General features: G+C 36.7%; 1 protein-coding gene across 1 annotated transcript in view; it reads right to left on the bottom strand.

The window, feature by feature from the left end:
- The window catches only part of LOC149789260 (ubiquitin-conjugating enzyme E2 H), a 77,629-nt gene that overhangs the window by 14,032 nt on the left and 37,360 nt on the right, over positions 1 to 26,237 (bottom strand). Inside the window, exon 6 of the mRNA XM_089975436.1 lies at positions 10,748 to 10,876. Within this exon, the coding sequence (XP_089831562.1) occupies positions 10,748 to 10,876 (129 nt within the window). The remainder of the gene's footprint in view (positions 1 to 10,747; positions 10,877 to 26,237) is intronic.

Genomic DNA, 26,237 nt, shown 5'->3' with positions numbered 1-26,237 from the left:
AATTGGTGGCAATTTTATTATTGTGGTTTATTTTTTGGGCTACAGAACTGCTGCTGGGGTTTTAAAAATTCTGAAATTTACATGAATAATGTTTTAACTTAACATTCTATTTTTACTGAAGAAAAAACTTTATAGTGTGATTTTAATTACTTCATCAGAACAATATTAACAGATGATAAAATAGAAAATGGTTTCTGTGGATTACATACAATATATTTATTTATGCAGGATTTTTTGGACAAATGAAAATCAACACAGCACAATAATTGGAAGTTCTCTGCGAAAAATCAGGAGATATTAAGAGATTGTGAGGTAGGCATGGAATGACCCCAAATATCAGTTTTGTTCTCCCCGCATGAGAGTTGACAAGGTATGAACTTCATTTAAAATGAGCAAACATATAGATCTTTGACGTATTAATAAAATATTACAACAAATATTATCATGTGGATTAATGCAGCAGCAAATTGGACAAATGACCTTTCCTTCTGATCTGCATGTGTGTGTGATTTGGATTTTTAACATGGCTTTAACAATTTTTCAGTCATATCGCTACAATGTCTGCAGTGTGACCCTTTATAGTGATGTCCAGCACTGGGGCATCATGCCACAGACATGTAGCATGATGTCCCACCCAGTCACATTATCCTGACACCAGGCCAACCAGTCCTAACACTAACCTCTTAATGCTGAGCACCAAGCGAGGCAGCTGTTAGTACCATTTTAGCAAGTCTTTGGTATGACTCGGCCGGGAATTGAAACCATGACCTCCCGCATCCGAGGCAGACACACTAACCACTAGGCCACCGGAGCAGTCTTCTTATCTGCAGGCAAATCACAAAGCAAACACAGTATTTCTCAAAGCAGGTCTGTAGAACAAATATGTCCCCACTGCAGTCCCAATGAAAATTATAGTTGTTGTCTGTGTGCGTTTGTGGTCAGAATGGGTGGGGGCTAATTTTAATGATGTGCTACTAACCTCTTGTTATTGTGTAATTTACTCTTAATCCCTTCAACTGTATGAGAATTCATCCTCCCCTCCCAAAGGTGATTCCAGAAAGTTCTAATTCCAATGCATAGCTTCTACACTATTTATCCTAGTCCTTTCTGAGAATGCAGCCTTTAGTTAGTGGAACATCAGTGCAGGGTGAGAGGATGGAATCCAGCATTAGCAACAGCTAGGTAATACCAATTTTAATGAATTAATATATAAACTGTTGCTATTTCTTAGCTGAATTTCCCAATTTGGTGGGAGGCAGAAATGAACATTTACCCTCACTCTAGCTGTGTTATCTACTGCTGGGTGGTAACCACAAGGGCCACCTTTTGCGCTATGACTATTGGCCTAAAAGAAAATATGCCTTCACTTTGGTGAGCTATTGAGTGAAGGTAAAAGGTGAAGTTCGTGTAAGATCACCAAAATGCAGCTTTCTCCATATCCTCCAGAGAAGAATGTGTTAGGAAGGCCCATGAGCCAGATATTACTCAAACCTCATGGACTTTAATCATCATGAATGAAAGGTCCATCTGAGTAAGGGACTGAAAGGTTCCCTTGATATTACAGCAATATACCTCAAACTGAAATATCAGCTAGACCTTAAGGGAAGGGGACAAATGCTTCCTACCATTTCTTCTCCATTGAGAAGCTACCAAACATAACTGTAAAGCCCTAACCAAACAAAAGTTTACCTTGATCATCCCCATAACAGATGCAACTGAGACTGGGGATCACAATTACAGACTGGGGATCTCATTTAGGAGTGCAGCAACTGATGGAAGCTGGTATTTGCTAAGAAATCTAGTTCACAAAGACATAACCGATTCATAATTTCCACTGAACCACGACATTCAGTCTTGCTCTATGGATAGGGTATGAAGCCCGCTACTTCATCTTGGAGATGCTAAGGAGAGCAAGAAAACAGCCTAGAGTGAAAGGTTTTCAAAATCAACTTCACCCAAAGGTTCACAAAGGGTTTTAGTCAGAGACAACATACATAACAGATTCCTCCCAGACATTATCAAGTGAGACACTGGTCTTTGCAGCTCAAAATACCTGATCAGGTCTGTATCAATGGCTGGGCCTTTAAAAACTAATGTGCTGGATAGAGCTGCTCTACTGACCTTGATAACAGAAACAAAACAGTGAGGACAGAAACAAAACAGTGAGAAGAAAATCAGCCACTGCATTTACTTGTGGACAGCAAGGATTAACATGTTTTCTAATCCACTAATTACAAAAGATTCTCAACTTGGCATCATAGCCTGGGATGTAGATTGTCTTCTGGACTAAATGATGAATTAGCAACTGTGTTTGAAAACTTGTTTTGGTGGCAAGATCATTAGAGATGAGCCAAGCATTACAGTGGAGAATCTGGGGGCTCTTGGAGGATACCATCACACAGTGAACTCTTATTTTGTCAACACACCCCTTGAGACTAAGCACATCCCTAAAGACTAAGCACCCTTAATAATCAGTCCTTCAAGCCCCATATGAGCACCCCGCCCAGAATCTGTATGCACCTGTGAAGGAGATGGGATTGAGGACTAGCATGGGGACTCCAGCAAAAACTGGTCCTGATTTATCTACCAAATCAGACGATGGTCGAAATCCAGAACATGAAAAATCTGAGGATTCACATGGTCTCTTTACTGTTTCAAGATTGAGAGTGCAAATCCAGTCTACCTAAGGGAACCAGGTCGAATGCAGAGTTTGAGAAAAGAAATAAGTACATAAGCCAAAGTGGTATTGGTTCTCAGCACCTTTAACTGGGTCTGGATCTGGTCTTCTCTGTCCTGAAGGACACAGACTCATCTTCTGATCATGAGGATATTATTCCCACGCTGATGAAATCTTGAGATGGAATAAGCTCTGATTTCTCTAAACTGGGTAAAAGACCAAGTCACTATCAACCAACAGCAAGACTGCTCTAGCCAGAGGGAGGGACCCCAAGTGGCAGAGTGGTCTAAAGCACTCTCCATCACAGATCACTGCCATCTCACCTCTGTCTGCGTAGGTTCAAGTCTCAGGCTTGGCTAATGTGGATATGTGAGAAAGCTTGCCGGTAGCTTCTTGTGGGTCGGTGGTTCTTTCTGGGGTTTTCTCGGGTTCTTCCTCCACCATTAATACTGGCCGCCATGTATAGCCTTTCTTTTGCTGAAAAATGGCGTTAAACCCTATAACAACAATATAACAACTAGCCTGAGGGACTCTAGCTGGCCATTGTTGATCAACCATGCATAAAAATATTTGAGGATAGTGATCCCTAGTGACTATGAGTGAACTGCAACTACTCTTATGTGGTAAAAGGTCTAGGTGCAGAGGCTAGGCCAAACAGCAGAGCACAAAATTGGAAAACCTCCCTATACAAGCAAAAATGGAGATACCTCCTGTGAAAAGGAAAGATAATGATGTAATTGTATGCATCTTGAAGATTGATGGAGACTGACCAGTTGCTTTTTTTTATTATTTGGTTGTCATTCTTCACTGAAGATGTGGTCTCCATCTTGAATGGTTCCTCCTACAGAAACTTAAGAAGGAAATGTTAAAAATTAGTGAAAATTTTCCCCTTTTATGGTACCAGGAAAATCCGGAAGGAGCATGTGGGAGATTGGCTGTTGGACTCCCTCTCTACTGCACCCATCTGAAAAAGGGAGTTAACCTCTTTTAAATGCATCATATTTAACTGGCAGAAGCACATCGAGAACCTTGCTAGAATAGGAAGGTTTCAAAATTGAAGCTGGTATCCTCTGTTTATGAAAGAGATGACTCCCGTATCATCCATGTTGCAGGACCAAATTGCTGAAAAGTGGTTACAATGGCACCTTTGGAAACTGACAGAAGATGAACACATTGCAGAAGAGGATGCCAAGTCCCTTTGTGCATTACAGTTTTCCTTATGAATGGTATAAGGGCCAAAGAACTAGATCCCTGGATCTTTCTGGTACATCCTAATAAGGACTGATTACTAATACGCAGCTCTGAATTGGGTTTAGTGCAATGACTGGAGCTGTATAGATTTGATGAACTTTGACCATGTGGTCAGACACAATAATTTTGATTCTTGGTTGGTTTCATTGGGCCAGGTACCATGCAAGAGACTAGTGTTGCTGGCTTTTAAATCCTGGAAAGCCACAGATGTTATGAGCCCTTTGACGAGGGCCTCTGCCTGCAGGGATGTAGTCTCTGGCAGGTCCTTACTGTACTCTAGTAAGATCCTGAAATTACCCAGAGCCATGGACAAGGATAATGCATACCTAAATGTTATGTCCACTACTTTCAACAAATGTTGACGGGCATTAGATAACTGAAGTTCGTCCTTCAGTATTCTGAAAGTGGCTGCCGAAAAGAGGCTGGCATGCAAGACTATGGTACCCTTAAGGGGCAAGGAACAGGTGTGAACCCATTAACCAGCTGCAAAGATGGGGATGGGGGGAGACCACCCCTTAAATCATCTAGAAAACTCCTGGGCTTTATTAATTCTGTGGGAATGCTCCTTAATCACAGCCATGTGAGGAAGCAACAAGAAATATGATCATGAGGAAACCCAAGCTGGAGAAACTTTTTAATCTTCTTGTCGCCTGATGGCTTAGGACACAGATAATGATGTAAAAGACAGTAAACTTCATTAAATGCTTTATCAAAAGAACAGATCTCTTCCTCGTCTGCTGGCTTGACCAAAAGATGGTATGAGGTGGTGGGGCCCCACCTCAGCCTGTTCTGCATCAAACTCATCAGAATCTACAAGAACAGACAGGATGTTTTTGTCCTACTCTTGCTCTTGGGAGGCTCTTTGTTGTATGAGATTTGGGAGTGGAGGTGGGGGTGGGGGAGGGCCTCAACCCAGCTGGATTCAATGGCAGAGGTGTAATCTTGACCGGAACCGTATCCCCATACAGAACAGACTGACGACTGGTGACTGGTACTTATAGACCTGTGCCTGGTGACCAGTCAGGCAACTCCAATGTGTAGGAAACCCTCCCTCAGATCTGACAAAATTATATCATAGCTCTCCCCTTACCCGGTGGCATATCCTGTCACCAAAGATGGGACCAATAAACTGAAAGGGTGCTGCTCCCCCCTCATGGGGGTGAAGCTTCTTACTCTCAGTCAACACTGAGGTATGGACTAGCAGAAGGTGCTGCTCTTCACTCCCAAAGTGGGAGGGGACAACTCAATCTCTGCTCTATGGGACAGAAGAGGGTGCTGCTCCTCCCTTGCGAGAGCACGATTCACACTCTGCCCTATTGGATTGGAGACAGTGCTGTACCTCCCTCAAGAGAAGGCATGATTCACTCTCTACCTGCTTATGAAACACGTTACAAGCACCCTTGATTCATAACCTCAGCTTATAAATAGTTCAAATTTATACAAAGAGAAGTAAACTCGTTTCTGATCGGATTTAAAATGGTCAACATTCTTGGAAAAACCAGTCTGTAACCAATTAAAGTCATTGTTATAAACACATATTCACCATGACTGAAGGTGTGATTGGCCACTGAATGCTGTAAACAATACACGAGTAGTCGGTATTGGCTATTTGCAGAAAACAGATAACAAGTATAGGTGGGATCAGGGCTCAATGAGTTAAATATGAAAGTCAGCTAAAAATGAACGAGGACCAGAGCATATGGGCCAGAAGCTATGGGATGGATTTCAGAATGTTATGGTGTCACGCTATGGGAAGAGGATATCACATCATACAATTGAGGGTATTTTCTGTCTGGAAAAGAACAAACTATGCAACATCAACAGCTTGTGTATTAGTGAGGTTGAAATTGCTACAAGCAGGTTATCTATTTATGCTCATATGCAGATAAAAAGTGTGTCTTAAAAGACAAAAAAAATCAAAACTGCTTTATTGATCTTAAAATCTAATAGTATACACCTAAAAAATTTCATTATCCATTTCAAGTGGTCTTTGCCTAAATCAATGTCAAAATCAAACTGCAGAAAACTGGAGAAGAGTCCCTCAACAGGACTGATACTCTACTACCAAAAAGAATTCTAGGAATCCATGATAAGACCATTTTTTTTCTTTTTAAATGCCAAGTGTTGAAACCTTCTATGATATTCATAAACAACAAATAGATTTTCAAAACGGCCACTTTGGAAACTATGTAGGATCAGTACCATTTTCATTTATGACCAACTAGACACCTGAAGAAGACTTTTGGTGAAAACACTATGTCCATAGGACCACCCATTCTTGTGGATTAGTAATAACAAGCTTTTCAAGATGGCCCTCATTGTGGTGATATTGGATTCAATATCAGTACCATTTTCGTTTAGGAGTAACTAGATATTACAAGATGTCTTTGAGTGAAAACCCATGTGGATATGACTTTGAGACTAGAAGGAGCAGTGATAACATTGTGCGATGGTGGTTATACAGGATGTCAGGTTGATACAAATTTCATTTAGGACCAACTGGGTAAAAAAATAACAACCTTGTGGCAATAAATCAATGTCATTATGACATTCTGTCATGAAGGAGTAGCAAGATGGCTAACAAGGTAGCTACAGAGACTGTCAGATTCGCACCATTTTTGTTTAGGACCAACAAGTTATCACAAGAATTCTTCTGGTGACAGCCCAATCATGACAATCCTTCGTGGAGAAGAAGCAAGATTGTCAAGATGACTGCAATAATGGTCATATTGGAAGACAGACTAGCAAAACATCATTTAGGACCAACTAGACATACCACTCCCTCGATAACTTTTGTGCATTGATAACTTGCAAACCTGCTTATAAACGTGGGTCAAGAGTGGATCCCATTTTTAAACCAGAAAATACCCTGAAAATTGATCCCTATTTGTTGAACTTGAAGAAAATTACAATCAAAATTGGTAACAAAAACTGTGATATGTTGCTCATTTTTATTGTCGAAAACAGTAGACAGGACCTGGAAATTTTGCTCAGCACTATAAAATATCAAATTAAAAAATAGGTCATACAATTTCTTTACATTTTCTTTCTGAACAACATTTCTAGTACACTGCAATTAACAATATGTAAGGAAATTTCGCTCATTGAAAATGTCACTAACGCCGAGTGGAGGTAGTACTTTAATAAATAAATACAAATTAAATATTTTTTCTTTTTAACTGAAATTTGTGTTATAGTTCTATCCTTTAGTTCCTTTTAAGTGTAATCGCCATGAATGCAATGTGTCCTCTTAAATGTAAAATGCATCAATCTACCGTAACAGCTATGTTTGCGAGCGTTTCTCTGAGAACCGAATTAAGTGCTGACTGTGTTTTGATAACTGACTTGCAGAAGTATTTATTGTATTGTTGCACTGAATTAAAAGCTGGCCTCCTTTGCATTATCACATTAAATATGTCTTCTGAATCAAACAAAGGAGGTAGAATAAAAGAAAAGTTAAAAGGCATGAAAATCCTACAAACTTAAAATCTAGCAGCCCCAGTCGTATGTCGGGTGAACTCAATTCATTTGATTAATCGAAAACTTATAAATGTTATTGTGTATGTAACAAACTATCTTAAATTAACCGACTCTTTCATAGCTGTGATCAAAGATAACAAGGCAGACAAGCGAAATGAAAACTTCGTAAAATAAAGAGCTTGATTTCACAGATACAGACAATTGTGGGCGAGTTTTAGAGAATTCTTGAACTGGCACTTAGAGATATCCTCGAAGATGATAAGAAGTTTCATTATTACATCCAATGAAATCACGACATCAATATTGCGCTAATTGAACAATAAAAAAATTGAGTTTCAACATAGACGATTGTCTCATGAAATAAATGTTGCATGTTTTTGTAAAAAGGAATCTCGTTTGGTGGTGTATCAACAGTTAGTCTAGTTCCCTGCTCTGTGGACTCCCGACTTGGCAGCATACTATTAATCATGACTACAGGAACCAAACTCATAAAATAAACAAAACGCAGTGATGTAATACATGGATTTGTTACGTACATGTGATGGTTGTTGAAACCAAATGATTTTTCATATGTTGGACATTTTAAAATAAATGTTATTTAAACAGAATAATGAACAACTTTATTAGAAAAAGCACATTATTAAAATGCATTATCAATGCGATTTTAAAATGAGGATTCAGTCATTAAACAGCCCAGTTCCCTAATGCTGCCCCCCCCCCCCAATGGTTTTCTTGATGTCAAAGTGATTTTTTTTCAATTTTTGGAGGTCCCTTGATAACTTAGGCCTCACTTATAGTGCGGTCTATGTTTGTGGACCCTGTTGTGCGCGAGTTATTGAAGGTGAGGTGTAATAAAAACTATTCTGGTGACAACCCAGGTCAATATGGCTTTCCAATTAGAAGTAGTAAAAATAAGATTTTCTGATGGCTATACTGGGTATAAGATCAGCACCATTTCAGTTGAGTTTCAGAGGCAATATTTTCATTTCAAGCCAACTAGACCTAAGGACTAACGTGTGTAAAGTTTCTTCACAATCTTTCATGTAGTTTAGGAAAAGTAGCAATAACAAACTTGTGCTAATAGATGAGAGATGATGGACTACTGTTAATCACATAATCTCTACTAGTCTATGATCAGTAGAGATGATGGACTACTGTTAATCACATAATCTCTTCTAGTCTATGATCAGTAGAGATGATGGACTACTGTTAATCACATAATCTCTTCTAGTCTATGATCAGTAGAGATGATGGACTACTGTTAATCACATAATCTCTTCTAGTCTATGATCAGTAGAGCTGAAACCTGCTGTATTGACTTACAATTTAATTAGGACATCAACAAGTGAATACACATATGCCTAACTAATTTCATTTGTCCACCTCCAGTGATTTTTGCAAGATTTTGCTAACCAGTTTTTTTTTTATTAAAAAATATTTATAAATCCAAAATATTCGATAAAGTGTGGGGAAAATAAACTCCACATTGAAAAATTCCTGTAATGGTATGAAAATCTACTCAAGTCATTAAAAGGTAATATAAATTTGCCTACCAAATTACCTTTCCTCGTCCTCGAGAGGTGTTTACTTAATTGTTCTAAAGTATTTGTCAAAACTGGCATGAAAACTTTTAATCAAAGTCATCTGCTCATGACAATAATAAAATGTAAAATTTCACTGCCCAAAGTCCAAAAGTTTTTGTACTATTGAGCACAAATAAATGTGGGATGGATATACAGACATGAAGACAGACTGGAGCAAAGTAATATGCCCCATTCTGTTATCATAGCTTAGGTATACAAACACATACCAAGTATACGTTTTCTGTTTGCATTCAAGCTGCAGTAGTATAGAAATCAGCAACAGGGGTCACAGTGGATTACATGATACCACTGGTCACCTAGGACAGTGACAAAAGTAGGGCATGCATAGTTCAACAAGGTAAAAGGCATAAAACAGTATAAACAATGAATTAACTATTTTTTCATGGGGTACCAATTTTCATAGATTTTGTTTCTGACACCCAATGAATGTTGCTGTTGTTGTTGTTGTAGGGTTTAATGCCATTTTCAGCACACGATAGGCTATAAATGGCGGCCAGTATTAATGGTGGAGGAAGAACCTGGGAAAACCCCCGAAAGAACCACTGACCCATGAGAAGCTACTGGCATGCTTTCTCACATACCCACATTAGCCGAATCCGAGACTTGAACCCATGCAGACAGGTGAGATGGCAGTGATCCGTAATGGAGAGCGCTTCAGACCACTCGGCCACTCGGGGCACCCCCAATGAATGTAAGACACTTCCTAATAGATTGAACATCAAAATCTGAAGCTGCCATATCCACAATATCTTGTTTAAAATCTTCATGCCATGGTGATGTCGTTATTCTCAAGTTTTTCAAAGTGTGTTAGAATGGAAATAATAGTCCAATATTTGATGATATAATGATATTATTGGCATTGAGCAGTTCAAACATTACTATCAAAAGATCATACCACCCACTACTTACAATTCTGGGCAATGGCTAGTTCAGTTACTTTCAATATGGGACCATGGGCAGTTAACGTATAACAGTCAAGTGATCATACCACCAACCACTTTCAATTCAGGACCATGAGATACAATGTCATTTCAAAGTGACTGCTGCTGCACATTTGAATGCAAACAGTTTACCGAACATTCCAAAATACAGTATAAGCAATTAATAACTAAATTAATCAATTTAATAGTAAGGATTACATCAGTTTGCTCACAAATCGATGGAAAGTGAATGTCAATATAATCGCTGATATACACTGATCATTATTTCAAAAATGAAGCTCTTAATTCGATTTTAAAATAAAACCCCATCACATTTAACTTTTCTATGCAAGTGAAACATTTATTAATTCACACATAAAATAATGACTAAATGAATATGTACCACATGTATGTCATGGATAATCAAGTTTTCAACATTAAATTTTTTCCTTGATTTGCCATGCAAATAATCAGGAATTCCAACCTTAAATTAGGGGTACTAGTAAGTCCATGATTATGAATGTTGGTCCCTAATTTTCAATCTGATGGCCTGCATGGTGCATCAAGGCCTTCAGCCAGGTTCAGTATATACACGTTTACAATTCCAAACACAAACAACAAAGACCCTGATCTGTGTGCCAGCAGGTCAGGGTATATGCTTGTTCCGCTGATTAGTCCCAACCTACTGCACAGACCTAGATCTGCCAGCATGTTTTGCAATGACAGAGTTGAGTCTATGCAGTTTGCAATGGGACATAACTCATATGGAACTACATATCACATGCAACTGATGCTAGAAGGACCAAGTTAATTACCTTGCACTTTTTTCTTGTAGTCCTCTGGTTTGTGGAGGTACATTGCTGCAGCATCTCCATTTAGTGGGTCTATAGGATTAGGGTAACTCAACAGCTGTGGCAGGAATGACTCAAAGATGTTGGACAGGTCTGAAATATAAAACAAAAATAAATATAAATGATGTATAACAAGATTCTGACAAGCATAAAATACAAGTCCTGAAAATTGTTAAATCATCTTGCAAGACAACTATGTGACTAAAATCATTTGCTATAGTAACAATAAAAAACTCTTCTTACCCAGCCAGTACTTGTCAGGAGATAGGGATCAATGGAGTTTTGGGGCCCTTAATTGTTAGAATATCTACAAGTACCATGAACATCTGGTGTCAGGATAATGTGACTGGGTGGGACATCATGCTACATGTCTGCAGCATGATGCCCCAGTGCTAGACATCACTATAAACTGCCACACTGCAGACATCATAGCAATATGACTGAAAAATTGTTAAAGCTACGTTAAAAATCCAAATCACACATACATACACACACATTTTTCTATATTCCTCTTCATCAATCTTCTTGTTGAACTTCAACATAGTCATTTGATATGTGCATCATCTGATATTAAATTGGAAAACTATGTTGTGAATATGCCAATCTGTATATTTCACAAAAATTAAATGAAATCAAAGTATTGCAATAACAAGATTAGTGTTTGTAAAGACCCTCATCCACACTACAGAGATGCAGACCGAAAATCAAGGTCAAAATATTTTTAAAATAAAAATTATTGCTTAGAACTGCAGGAAAAACTGAATCAGTAATTGGCATTTGTATACAGATTTTTTTAAAAACTAATTTCACTTGTCAAACTGAATTGATTTTTACTTCAATATGCAAAAAAGTTTTTTTGTATTAAAAAAAAATCATGTTCAAAAGACCTTAAAATATGCTTAAAAACTAAAAAAACGGTTCTGATAGTCAGAAAATTTAACCAGGTCATTAACATATACAAGGATAAATACAAATATGCCCATCATATTTGTTTACCACAAATGGTTTTTGCTCATTTGTGCTCACAGGGTTCTTTTACACTAACAAGTCCAAGTAAAAAAATGTGGTAAAAATTTAAACAATTACTGCAGTGACCTGCATATCAAACCAGATCATCTACTGATGCATACAAATATGTAAGCCTTATTTCATTTTTCTTCTCTGCCTACTGATACGCATGCCTTATTAGGCACACTTTTTTTTAAAGGCATAAAATATGTATTTCAAAGCTGACAGGTCTCAGTCCAAGCATGGCTCATGTGAGGGAAGTGGTAGTTAAACCTGTATACAGCATTATGCTTTTTTTGGAACTAACACTGTGTATGCATTGTGTATTGTTACCATTCAACTCTGTGGGTTAAACAAGTCTAAAAAATGGAGTATTTGAGTTCCAAACATTTATAAAGTGATTTAACTCTATAATGCTCCAACAGATCAGGATCTCTGCTGTCAGTTCCAATGATTACTCCTTAAACACTGCATAAACCCACATCTGCAAGCGCATGAATACAAATGCAGACCTTGGTCTACACTGTTAGATCTGACTTACAATTGAGCAAATATAATAAGTTTACTTGATTCTGCTTTGCAAAAAAATTTGTAAACTATTACATGGTCAAAACAAAAATTTCATTGAACTTTTCATACCCTAAGGGACCCCACAAAATGATGACGGGTCACGTGACTGCTCAGTATTATCAAAATCAAAATTGTCAGAATCAATTCTTTTATTTAAAAAATGTAATATCCAACTACTATTAAAGAATCTTCACTTTTAATGTTCTCTCGTAATTTAACATTGGTGAAAAAAATAAGGTATATTAGGTACTATTTATAGCCACTTTTCCAGCTTAATAAAACCACAGCAACATCTGAAATGTGTTAACTTTCTGCATATAAATCTTACTCATGCAAGAAGATTCTACAGAAGATTAATGTGTATACATCAATCATGGGAACATGTGATACAAGTCTAAAACCCAACAGTGGTAAAGACATGTTTCACGAAACAACATCCTACAAAATTCAAACTGAAATGATTTTGATAGCCCTTTTATTAATCAATTTCACGGACATGCTAATGCTTCAAATTTTTTTAATACATCACTGCATCTAACAATTAATTTCTAGTATGTAACAAAACATATAATTTCACAGGAAATAAAAGATGGAATAGGCAAGTCCACAAGTTGATTCAAAGAAGACTTGCTACACATTGCCTTTTAAATAATTTGTAAACAATTACAAAAACCAACAAAGTGGCTGACATGTACATAATTCTAGAAATCTACCCTAACCGCCTCTCAAGCTGACCATTCTTAAAAAAGAAATCGTCATTTAAAAGAAATGCAGCCGCTATGCAGTGCTCTAAAAATATGACAGACAGACACCCAGGGAACCCAGGGAACCTATAACTTCAGATTGGATCCCTCCCGTAATACAAGTGAAGTGCCTGTTTGGATTGTCAAAAAATATCTAATTTTCATGTGAAAACTTTGATTGCACTGATGAAATGCATAATTTTCTAAGCTGCTGAAAGACTTGTAAATTATTACTATTTATTCCCATGTATGCACTTTACCCTTAAGATGATCATCTACTTATAATTCATTGTGTATAAAGCAAAGCATGTGAGCAATGAATGAGAAGCAGATTGTATGGTTATCTATAAGCAATACTCCCTTGGCTTCAACATAAATCTGATTCTACTAACAGTAGAAAAAATACTAATTTAAGACATCTACCACATTTTATAGTTGAAATCTAATGCTTCTTTAAACAAATTGAAGAAAATACCCAAACTGTGTTTTCACATGTTCCATCCAAACACTGCAGAAACCTGCCAGAAGTAGTATACTGGGTACTGGAACTGTTGCAGCAGTCATTGCAACTGGTGCAATGATGCGTGGCCGAGTAATGGAATTAACAGTAACATATACACAACACAATATTAAATGATTACTTTGATTACTTTATTATTGTAATCTGGAGAGTTTAAGCCAAATGCATGATGCTTCACAAGGTGCTGTAAGTAATAAAGAGATCAAATGTGGTCCATGATGGTATTTGCATCTTTGATTAAAAATTGGCTGTTCTTCGGCAGAAGCAAGATAAAAAATAAAGACTGACCAAAAAAATTATTTAGCAGAAACATTTTTTCGTCCTCTTAAATTGCAGTTTTGTTGTTCAAGATGTTTCAAACTAAAGTTTAATGCATACTAATTGAGCTGTTCCTTGCTCACGTTTACACCAGTGTAATGCATCACTGTTTATTGATATCAAGTGGCACGTATGAACAACATAATATCTGGGGTTGTGGGTGGGGGAGGTGTACTCAGTTCTTCATAATCTAAGGAAGATCCAAGTAATCATCTTTTGTCTTATTTAGTACACTGTGCCTGGTTTGTCTTGTTATGTTCATTTTATGCAACATTTTTCCATTTCTTTTCCAACAACACTGAAAAAACATCACAGATTTCTGTGAAACAAGATATTCTAGGTGCACAGCTTCCAATCAGTGGTGCATACACCAGGCTATTCTTTAATGATCAAGAAATAGATTTGAAAAAATTATGTCAATTTCTTTTTCATCTGTGCCTCACTGAGGTTGGATTATGAATGGTGTAGCAGTGCCAATCTTATTTTAAACCCTTTACCTCACAGAGCATAGTGACAAAGTGCAGCGCGCTATAAATAGAACACATGTTACCTATTCAACCGCATACACATAGCCTGCCTGTGAACTGTTAAGCAATGTAGTGTATGTTACATTTAACAGCAATTTTAACCATTTTACATTTTTGGTACACATCTATTATATGTGGAACTATTTAAGAGTAAAGTCTGATTGTTATAGCTGTGTAATTATTTATCAAGGAAGAATTTGTTATGTGCTTTAAAATCTGGAGAGAACTCATTCACTGTCATGTCAGTGAGGCCGTGTGACCAACTGTAGCTGCCATTTAAGCAAAATTGCATGTTCCTGTAAAACTCTCAGGACATGGTAGAGTGCCTTCTTTTGAAAAACTGAAGACAAAATTACAAGAGTATTTAAACAAAGCAAGATGAATAAAGTTGATATCTTTCTGAGAAAAAGAAGTGATTTTTTTTATTTTTCATTTACAGCCAACATCACTTGGTTGGATGTAGATTTATGTAAATGTTTAACCAGTGCTATTAAGCAAAATGTATACATGTACTAAAAATGCTCATAAGCTTATTATGAAGGCAAAATCAAAAATCTTGGCATTATGAGGCTTCAATCTTCTGAAAAATGAAGCGGCTTTAATCATCTGAAAAATGAACCAAAGAAACCATAGTTTATTGCCCACATGAGTTAAATCTGCAATAACACACACACTCTAACATGGTGATTATAAAAAAACATAATGAATTACAGGTCATTATTGAAAATGTTATTCTCAGAGTAGTATAGTGAATGAATCAGGTGAGGAATTACAAGTCTTATTTCCAAAATAACTTGATAATTACTGCCTTATCTGTTGCTTAAAATACAATAATACAACCTCCTCTCCCTATAGTTGGATGACACCATATTGTGTTTACAATAATATTTACACAAACACACTGCAGATTTATCTCGTAAGACCTTCATGTCACACCCTGTTCTAATCAACAGCGATGTGTTAATATGTTGTGAAAAATTATCTAAGATTTCGGAAATTTAGTAAAAATGAAGACCACAAAATATAATAAAGATTTTAAATGTTTCTGTAATAATTTGATTTTAACTTACTCATCATTTCTGTATAATTTCTGTATGGCAAATGTGGCCATGACACACCCACTCTGCATCTCTGCTGCCAGGGATGAGGAAATTCTCATGAAAGGTCGGTACTCTCAAAACTTGTCTTAATCAAAGACCACATGAATAAATCTTCTATACCATCAACAGCATTATCTACTGATCATGAGAATAGTTTATACAGCGTAAAATGTATCTCAACATGTTGGATGGCAGTACAAGAAATAAATATCATAAAACTGGTCCAAATTTAGCAAAATCTAACATTAGACAACAAAAAAGAAACAAAACACCCTTACATGTGAATAAACAATGCAATTTTCTAAAAGCAATGAGTGCAAGGAAAATGAACATTCACTATGCCAAAGGTCTGGAATTTGTACACTTCCTAAAACTGTTTGCCTCACCTTTCAGCACATTTTGAAAGCTTAAAGTATGAACATCATGTAGCAGTCCAGTACATGTAAATTCTTGGTGTGACTCATTCTAGTATGAAAAGGAATAAAATAGATTTTTTGGCAAAACAACAGTATAAAATGACATCTTGAAAAAACTCTTTTTTTGTTCATTTTAATTAGGTAACTGCACAAATTATTGTTAATTTTGAATCAACCAGCCGTCATAACAGATCTTTTGGTGAAACCCCCTTGCTGATATGATTTTTCATTCTGAGTAGTAGTGTTAACAAAATTTGAAAGATGGCAGCCCAGATAGCCTATACGAGGTCAGATCAACACCCTTTTAATTTAGAAACAAGATTTGATAATTAGTCTTCTGGTGACAACCTCATGTTGAAATGACATGGTTAAGAAGGAATAGCAGTAAGATTATCAAGATGGCTGCTGTGGTGGCCATACTGGGTGTCAAATCAGCACTATTTTCATTGAGGACCAAGTAGACATCTTAAGTATTTTAATGAAAACCCAATGTGCATATCAATTTCCATCTAGAAGAAGTAGCAATAACAAGATTGTCATGCTAGTCGCCATTCTGGCTATGAGATGGGCACAACTTTTACAATACAAAAGTCTTTCAGTGAAAAATTACTTTCACGGGATTGATAAAATTTTCATGATGGCTGTTGTGGTGGCCACACTGATGTCAGATCAGCACAATTTTCATTTAGGACCAACTAAAAAATATGTACAAATCTTTTAGTGAAAAGCTGATACTGACATCACCACTCATTCTATTAATATTTTCAAAATGGCTACTGCGGTGGCCTTATTGGAGATCTATGTGGCAACATTTTCATTTATAACCAACTAGATGTCCTAAAAAGTCTTCTGGTGAAAAACAAATGTCAATGATTTTCTGTTCATCAGGAGCATCATAAAAAACTTTTTCCAGATGGCTGCCATAGTGGCTGTACTAGATGTCAGAACCATGTTCATTGAGGACCAACCAGACATCACAAGAAGTCTTATAGTGAAAACCCTAGGCTGACATGACCCTCCATTCAGGAGTGGTGATGAGGCTTTTAAGACTGCCATACCAGATGTCTAAACAACACCATTTATATTCAGAATAAACTAGACATTAAAATAAGTCTTCTGGTAAAAAAAACCCCATGTCAATATGACTTTCTGTTCAGGAAGAGTAACAGTAACAAGATTTTCAAAATGGCTATCATGGCACTCATAATGGACATAGACATACACTATCTGCACTTATGATCAACCAGACATCATAAGAAACCTTTTAGGTAAAACTCCATTTTCATATGACCATACATTCTGCAGTGACAAGATTTTCTGGGTGATCATTGTGATAGGGATGTCTGGGCAGCAGTTTTCATTTAGGATCAACCAGACATCACAAGATGTCTTTTGTAGAAAAGCCCCATGTCAATATGACTTTACATTCTGGCAGAGTAGTAAATAGATTTTCAAGATGGCTACCATGGCAGCCATAATGGACATCAAACCCTACATTTGTTGAAACTTGATCTGTGAGTTGCTTGTTTATATCACATGACACAGCTATCTTGACTGGTTAACAGAGAAATCAATGTTCATTATGAGGATCAGTGTACTGCTATATTGAAACAATCCTGACTACCTGTCAACCTATACTCCTATAAAGTGCATTTGCACATATCATTTATGTTTGAGATAATATATAATCCCCTTTTATTCTTTACGTTCCCCTCATGTTGGAAAGTTGTACCTCCGTTTCCAATGCCCTTCAAAAAAAGTAGTAACTGTAGCAAGTTTTTGATATATGACCCTTGTACAAAAGAAAAATATAACACAACAGGTAAATCATACAAAAATGATTTGTTTAAATATTTATCATCTGAGGAAAGACTTTTTAAGTTCAGTGTGTACATGACAGGATTAAAAACTGTTTTCACTTACATTCTATGCTGAGAGAAAAATAGGCAAAAGTTTCCATTTTTCACAAGGATTAATGTAATGCTCATGTAAGTTCATAATTTTACTTCATCAGCGTGATGAAATTATTCATCTTCAATGTTGACTCTATCATTTATTGTGGAATATTTGCTATTTTTGCCATTTGAAATCGGGCACCATTTTATTTTTTTTACTACTGTGTGTATTAGGAGATGCTCAGGTTAATCTCTCTGAATTCTTCCATATTTAGTAATATTTATGAAAACTGTGTCATGAATTTCCCGAGTATGTTCCTAATACCTATAAATAGGGGTGAGATCTGCCATTCTGGCTGTTGTGGTTCTGCTGGACTCCAGTAAAGGTCTCAAGACCAAGCAAAACAAAAGTCTTTCGCAACTGATACTTTCAAGAATTAGTAGCAAGACAGACTAGTTACTACTGACACATTAAATTTAGCACTCATAATGACTATAATGTTTCTTTGAAGTTGTTTCAATGTTTATTTACTCATTATATCAAATAAAAGTTCTAATAGAGAGATTTAGCTGATGACGTTGTCACTGTGTCGTTATCAACACAGCTGTCTGCTATTCATTGGGAATTCAGCATTATCAAATTTCCTACTCAATTACAAGCATCATTTTGAAATCACAAATTTCCATCCATTTTGTAGTGGTTGTGTCATTTAGATGCCGAAATAATATACTTGACGCGATGACACTTTGTTGCTACAAAACAACACCCATTGTCGCATTCAACCCATGCGACACACTACTACTGACATCTGATTCTAGCCTGTGTCACTCAAAAACAAAAAACTGCATCTCAGCCAACAAACATGACACACTATTAACATCCAGTTCCAGACTGCCTCTAACACATTTACCATTGGACTTTAAAACATAAACACAGATCTGGTTCCGAACCTTGATTGGATGCACAAAGTCATTACCACTTAGGTACATCGTATGAACAAATTTTGAGATTATTATTTTTTTGGTGCAAGAATAGTTTCGGACTTGGGATTATTTGAGTTAGAGAGATTATGTGAATTAGGACAAATTGAACATTTATGCTGATTTTCACATGCAATTTACCACTGATAGTATTGTTGTCATTTCAACATGCTTTATCAAACATCTGTTCTGCATTATGAGCAAATATTCTATTTTACCATTTTGAGCACTAAATTGTGTGAGAAAACACAAATAAACCTGAAGTCATCTAATAAAATGAGTTGACTATTTATGTTTGTTTTGTTTTATGCTACTATAATCTAATTCAGAACTTTTGTGGTGAACACACCATTTCTTGACACTACAATAAACTGGAGAGATCTAGTAAATGAAAAAGGGTGTGAGCTGTCCATCTATTCCATTTTATTGGACTTGACTCCTGACACATTACAATATTTAGACTACCATGCTTTTCCACAACATTAATTACCGGTAATTGCACCAATGATGTATGCAAAGTCTGCCATTCTGAAACTGATGCACATTCCCTCTGACATATGTTATAACAAGATATATCAAAATATGATCAAAGTGTAGCAGTAGATTGGAAAAAATGTAAGAAAATCTGTATTGAAACACAACACTCTCGCTAGTCAACAGAATCATGGAAGTGATGTTCATTTGGAAATCTCAGCTTTCACCCATAGGAAAAGATGATAGATAGCCTCTAAGCCCCAATGAATATTAAAACATTCGGAATTTAGAACTACTGCATGATATATATCTGTGCATAAAAGCTTTGCTTTATGAATGTTTAGATGATTATTGTTTCTGATATTTATACATGCACATCTTTCAAATACCAGAATTCCACATTTTGAAACAGCATCATATTAAATTTGCCAGGATAATAATGCTTACTCAGTTGACCTGCATAGACAAACATTACTGATGCAGCATATGGCATCTATTTTCAGAATATTGATCAATATTGATGAAAACTACTGGCCACAGAACCCCACTTCCTATGATCACTTTTACAACTTCAGAGCTAATCAGTAGAGGTATGAAGTATTGCATCTGGAGTTGAATTCTTTCTTTCATAGAAAACAGCACTGTAATCTCTCCTAAGCTTTATGCAGATGGATAAATTTTAAAGAAAGGTTTCATACTTCAGAGGTAAATCAAAAGAGTCAATAACTTTTTAAAGTATTTTCTATATTTTTAAATTTCATAAGTGCACTTTCAAAAAAATAGTGATGCCTACACATATTCATCTCTGTATTTCAAAAACAGGCCAAGTTAATGTACTTTGTGTTATTTCATGTGCATTTCCAACAGACAGAAGCAGTCATTTTCATCAGCCATCTTCTTCAGACTGCACAAGGTTTTCCTAATAGTGATAAAAAATAAATATCAATATCCATATAGGTGAAAGACATGCAAGTGGATCTGAAACTTTCTCTCAACTGTGAGAGTTGATAAACAAATAACTTTGCCCTATGCCTTCCCCACCCTCAGCAGTGCCCCTGGGTGAAACCTTAAGAACCAAACAGATGTGTTTACTGTATGATTAAAAATGGGTGGTACAGCTGAAAAATTTCAATTACAAGCATCCATAAATTCCTTTGAAATAATTTTAATGCATTCCTTTCAATGAACGGCATTGACGAGTACCAAAGTCCCTCACTCCCAAATGTAAACAGAGAAGTTAACTAGTTTAAAAATGCATATTGCATTTTCTCAACATAGCAAGCAATGTTATTCTAAAAGATAGGAACATAAAGCTTCTCACAATTATTCCCGAAATTTTACAAGTAAACTTTGAGCTGACAGATCAGCATCACAAGTGTAAATGGAATAGAGTTTGCTATTTATTCCGACACCAATATATGGAAGCCTATGAAGCTTCTTTTTCATCATTTGTTCCTTAATTTTAACAAAAATAATTTAAAAGAACCATTTCTTTCATTTATTCCAGCAGGTTAAATTAAGTCAATTTTATTTCTCTATCCTAAGACTTTAAGTTTCCCATAAGTAAGTATGTTTAACACAACACTGCCTCAAAGTATGGTGTTTAAGGTCGAGATGAATCATGTGAAAAAGTTATAAGAGACTGTGCAAATGTTCAAATTTCTCTTAAGATTCCACTCTGGAGTTTCAAAATTGTTTGCACATGATTCAAGTTTTAAGAAAAGGTACTCGGTTGAATTTCCCCACAGGTATTCCTTATTATAATTAAAAATAGACAGACAGGTACATTATCTTAGAGGAGATTTCAAGGAACTACAATTTTCTTTATGTCATATCTGATTGACAGGGATTGATTTGAGTTTGAGAGCGCACAGCTAGGCTGTATTAATAATGTGCATCTCTCTGAAGACTGAGAGCTATGCATAATTATTCTTTCTCCATTTCAAAAGTAAATTTTAAAAAACAAGCTGAAAACCTGAAAACTACTTTAAGTTACTGTATTTCAAGGACAGGTAAAGTTAATGCACCTGATGCCGCTTCAAGTACATTCCCTGCAGAAAGAAGCAGTCAGTTTCACCAGCTGTTTTCTTTGGGCTGCACATAGTTTTCCTAATAGTGACAAACAATATCATGCTAGGTAGGTGAAAGATATGCATGCATATGTCAGTGTTCTATACACTGTGAAACTGTAGAGCACACAATTCTGCCACATGCCTTCACCACCTTCAGTAGTGTTTCCAAGCCCAAGTGGAATCTAGGGTACAAACATTTAACAAAAACAGTAACAGACAGAATTTTCAATGTACTTTTTTAATGATACTGCTCAATAACAGTGATAACAAAAAACCAAATCAAGCTATTAACTCAAGTGCACCTGACTTGGTCTTTATCACCAAGTTTAGAATTTTTCAAATTCCTGATACAAATGTATTTTTTTGCAAGGGGGATATAATGTAATACTTACCTGTTGCTATTGTATAGCTTACCTTTTCTGGGAAGCAATTACCCTCATCTGTATAATAAAAGTTCATACACTCACAGGGTGAACACCCCAGAAATTTCTTAAGTTCAGACCAGTAAAACATCTGACCTAGTCTGCTACCCCCATGTCACAGGTTCATGCATGGTAGCTATTTTTTAAAGACACAGACTACTTGTGGGACAACAGAGTGGGGTGGGAGAAGAGCATCTGGCAGCAACATCACATATTAAATCATTAAAATTAGTTTACCCCCCACAAATTCATTTTAATATCAGTAATATACAACCTGTTGCTATGGTGTAGTGAAATTTTCCAGACTGGAGTAAGTCTGATGGCATCAGAAAAGTGTTTTAAACAAGGAAATTCTCATCCTAAATCTCAGATGACAACTGCTGAAAGTACATATCCACTTTCTTTGCTCCAACTATGGGTCTCAGAGAATATATGCCTTCACTCCGGTTTGATAAAGAACAAAGGAAGGAGAAGGATAAGTGTTACTACCAAAAGATAGCATCCTCTAATACAAAGAGTTAGATAGGCACATGAGGTAGCAATGGTTCGAACTTCATGTACTCCAATTTCCATGAATGAAAGGTACCTCCCAGTAAATGACTGATATCTTGATTGTCAGTACAATCCACCTAAAAATGATGGGATGCAAAAATATCAGCAGAACCCTTAAAGCTGGCATGTGCAACTTCCTGCAGGAGTAATTCTAACTCAACTCACTTTAAGTTTCAGAATGGAACTGTGTACAACCACCTAAAGATACAAACAGAATAATTTGTGTGGTGTGCATGCCATTTCAAGGAATCTAAAACTTACCATAAAACAGAATGATGAATTATCATTTTTCCCAAATTCTTCTTCATTTAAATAAAAATGACTGAAATGGAGGTCACAATCAATTCCAGCAATGAATAGAAGACAATACCTACTCAAGAGTCTGGAATAATAACAATAACAACAATTTAAAATGGAGCACCCAACTGCTGGGGTGGGAGTAAAGTTGACTGCCTATGAACTATCAAGAGATCTGTTTCAGGAACAATATGCAAGAGACTGAGGGTATAATACTCTAGAATGCTGAAAAACCACTTAGGTGCCAGATCCATGCTTTAGACATAAAACGAAGGCAAAATATTCTGTCAAGCATCTAACAGAACAAATACAAATGGAGCTTGAAAAAAAGATGACAGTTACTAAGCATGGGTCTGTGATTGCAAGCAAAGACTAGGTCTGTTTTCTATTGATCTGAACTACCAGAAATGTTTTAAAATGTTAACCCATTGAGAGGATGAATTCTTACATGGATAAGGGTAATACCATCCCCAGAAAAGGTAAGCTATGCAATAGCAACAGGTAACATATTACTGACGTTGAAGTCATGATGATTAAGACTTTGTTCTTGTGTTGTACACTGTTAAGAAAACACAACATGTTGAAATCTAAATAATGCAACAAGTTCCAAACTAGGGAATAAAATATTCAATCCAATAAACACTTATCAAGACCTCTGACTCCACAAGTGTCAGGACAACTGATCTACACAGAAAGGCTGACAATGACTGAAAAAATGGGTAGATCTATGTAGTTTTGGTATGATAGGGTAATACTAGTATTCTTCAGAATTTTGGAATATTCCAAGTTGTACATTATTAAAAAGGACAAAATTGACATTATAACAGATCTATGAATGTTAACACCAAAAGCAACAAAGTCTGGTATCACAATTAATCAAAACAAGTAAAGACTGGTCAGAAACGTTAAATGACCAAGCATTCAATTACAATTTTCTATAAATGATTATAAATTGTTCAAGTTTTTACAGTTTAGAAATTACACCTTGAATTTGAAAATATAGGGACACTTGCAATCAGTCTGACATTTTAGGGTGAAGACATATACAATAATAATAATAATAATAATAATAATAACAACAATAATAAAGACTTTATTTAGAGAAGGTAACTCATTTAGTTACAGAACTAATCTACCTTGAGGCCTTTTATCTGTTATGTACAATATATACAGTATATACAACATGTGAAGAATCTGGCTTGACACTAAATAATTGATTGACTTTAGAAGTCAAGGTATTATGCCTGGAACACATGCACAGGCATCTGTGAACACATAAACATATATAAAATATAAAATATCATCCTGCATTAAAAAATTCAACTGTGAAAATGATGCAAAATTACAGAAAAGCAGGCAGTATTTATTGTACTAGAACTGTTCAACTGTCTAAAGAGTTCATCCATTTGAGACATTGATTATAAAAAGAAGAAATGCTAGGAGCCTGCCTTATGTCACTGAGAATGTTGTTCCATACCAGTGGACCAGTATATTGAAAACTTTCTTTAAACAATTCCTTCTTTGATCTTGGTAATTTTTACTTCTAACAGACCTTAAATTTGGAGTACCATAAGCATCACTTTGGCGAAATATGTTGCTTTGATAGACATGAATGGCTTTTCTGGATGATTTATACATCAATTTGGCCTTTCTAAGTATTATTCTTTCATGTATTGTTACAACCTTTATATTGTTCATTGCATTCTGGAAATTGTCTATATACAAAGGGTTTAAAGAAGCACTGCCATAGTTCACAAATAAACACAAATGTTGTAGAAATTTAATTTTATAAAAAGACTGGGCAGGACCAAAATGAACTGTACATTATATGATGGAAACTGATCTTATGTAATAAATTATAATAAAAGACTGGAAACATTCTCAAGTTGGGTGCCAGAAACTGATAAAAATGTTGTAAATTACCAGGAAAGATTTGAAAGGGCCAAAAATAGTCTCATATGGCTTCAACTTCCGTCAAATTTTTTTTTTGGGAGGGGGGGAATCACAATTTTTGTCAATGACGGCATGATTCATGAATGGGCCCTGCAATTTGGTAAATTCATGCCCAATTAGGGATGATGGGCACCTCTGAGTATTGCTAAAGCTATCTCGCACTTACTTGCAAAGGAACAAACATTAAATGTTATCATGAATACATATTATTGTTGTACCATCATTTATCAAATGATTCTCTCAGCATCCGTCCATCTTCAGAAGACGATGGTGTAGCTTCCAATTGGGTGTTGTATCACCACCATTGCGATTGGCTGAAGAGTCCGACCCTAGAGTGACAGTGTCTGTTGCACTTGCTGCAGGTGAATGTTGATGCTTGTTGAGGCTGTTGTTGTTTCGCCTTCCACCTGGCTCTCTTTGCAGCGAGGTTTATGTTTCTTGCTTCCTCAGCTTTCTGAGTGCCCTGTCTGACAGCTAGGAGCCAGGTGGAGTGGTTGTCAGCACAGCTCTCCCAGTTGTTGACGCTGATGTTGACCGTCTTCATGTCCTTCTTGCAGACATCTTTGCAATGCAGATGTTGCCATCCAGTCAGTCATACATCATCTGCTAGCACACCATATAGAGGTCCTTGGAAATGTGGCCTGGGTCTATTCTCTTGACGTGGCCGAGCCAGCGAAGGCGCCTCTTGCTGAGAATGGAGAACATGCTGTTCATGTTGGTACATTCCAGAACCTATGTTGAGTACTCTGTCCTGCCACTGGATGTGCAGAATGTGTCGCATGCATCTCAGGTAGAAGCTGTGGAGTTTCCTCTCGTGGCTCGCATAGGTGGTCCATGCCTTGTTGCTGTAGAGGAGTGTGCAGAGCACACAGGCCTGGTCAATGCGCAGTTTGGTCTTCTAAGTGAGGTTGGTGTTGTTTCAGACCCTCTGATTCAGTCTGGCCATAACTGCAGCTGCCCTGGCAATCCTGCAGTTCACCTCAGAATCAATGGAGAGTGAGCTGGAGATCGTGGACCCTAGGTATGTGATGTTCTCAACAACTTCCAGGTAGTACCCATCAATGTCGAAGGTGGGAGGGAGTGTGCATCCTGAGTAATGACTTTCGTTTTCTTCAAACTGATGATCAGTCCAAACTCCTTAAAGGCATGGGAGAGGCAGCATAACAGCTGCTGCAGTACATCTTCCATGTGATGTCAAGGCTGCATCGTCAGCAAGGAGCAATTCATGGATGAAAACCTGTGACTTTAGTCTTCGCTCGGAGAAGGGCAATGTTGAACAACTTGCCGTTATCCTTGGTATGGATGTACACTCCCTTGCTGCAGTCTTTGAAGGTGTACTGGATGATCATGGAGAAGAAGATGGCAAAGAGTTATGGCACAAGGATGCAGCATTGCTTCACTCCGCTGCTGACTGGGAAGGCCTCTGATGTTGCAACACTGAAGCACACTGTGCTGTGCATGTTCTCGTGGAATGACGTGACAACAGCGAGCAGTAATGTGGGCAGCCGATCTTCTGCAGGAGCCTGAAGAGTCTGCTCCAACTGACCAGGTCAAACACTTTTGTCAGATCTATGAAGTCGATGTAGAGGGCATCTGCTGCTCATGA

Source organism: Sinohyriopsis cumingii, chromosome 11, assembly GCF_028554795.1.
Source record: "Sinohyriopsis cumingii isolate HCF-2022 chromosome 11, ASM2855479v2, whole genome shotgun sequence".
NCBI lineage: Eukaryota > Metazoa > Mollusca > Bivalvia > Unionida > Unionidae > Sinohyriopsis > Sinohyriopsis cumingii.
The sequence above is the reverse complement of the archived record's forward strand: the minus strand, read 5'-3'. Positions and strand labels throughout refer to the sequence as shown.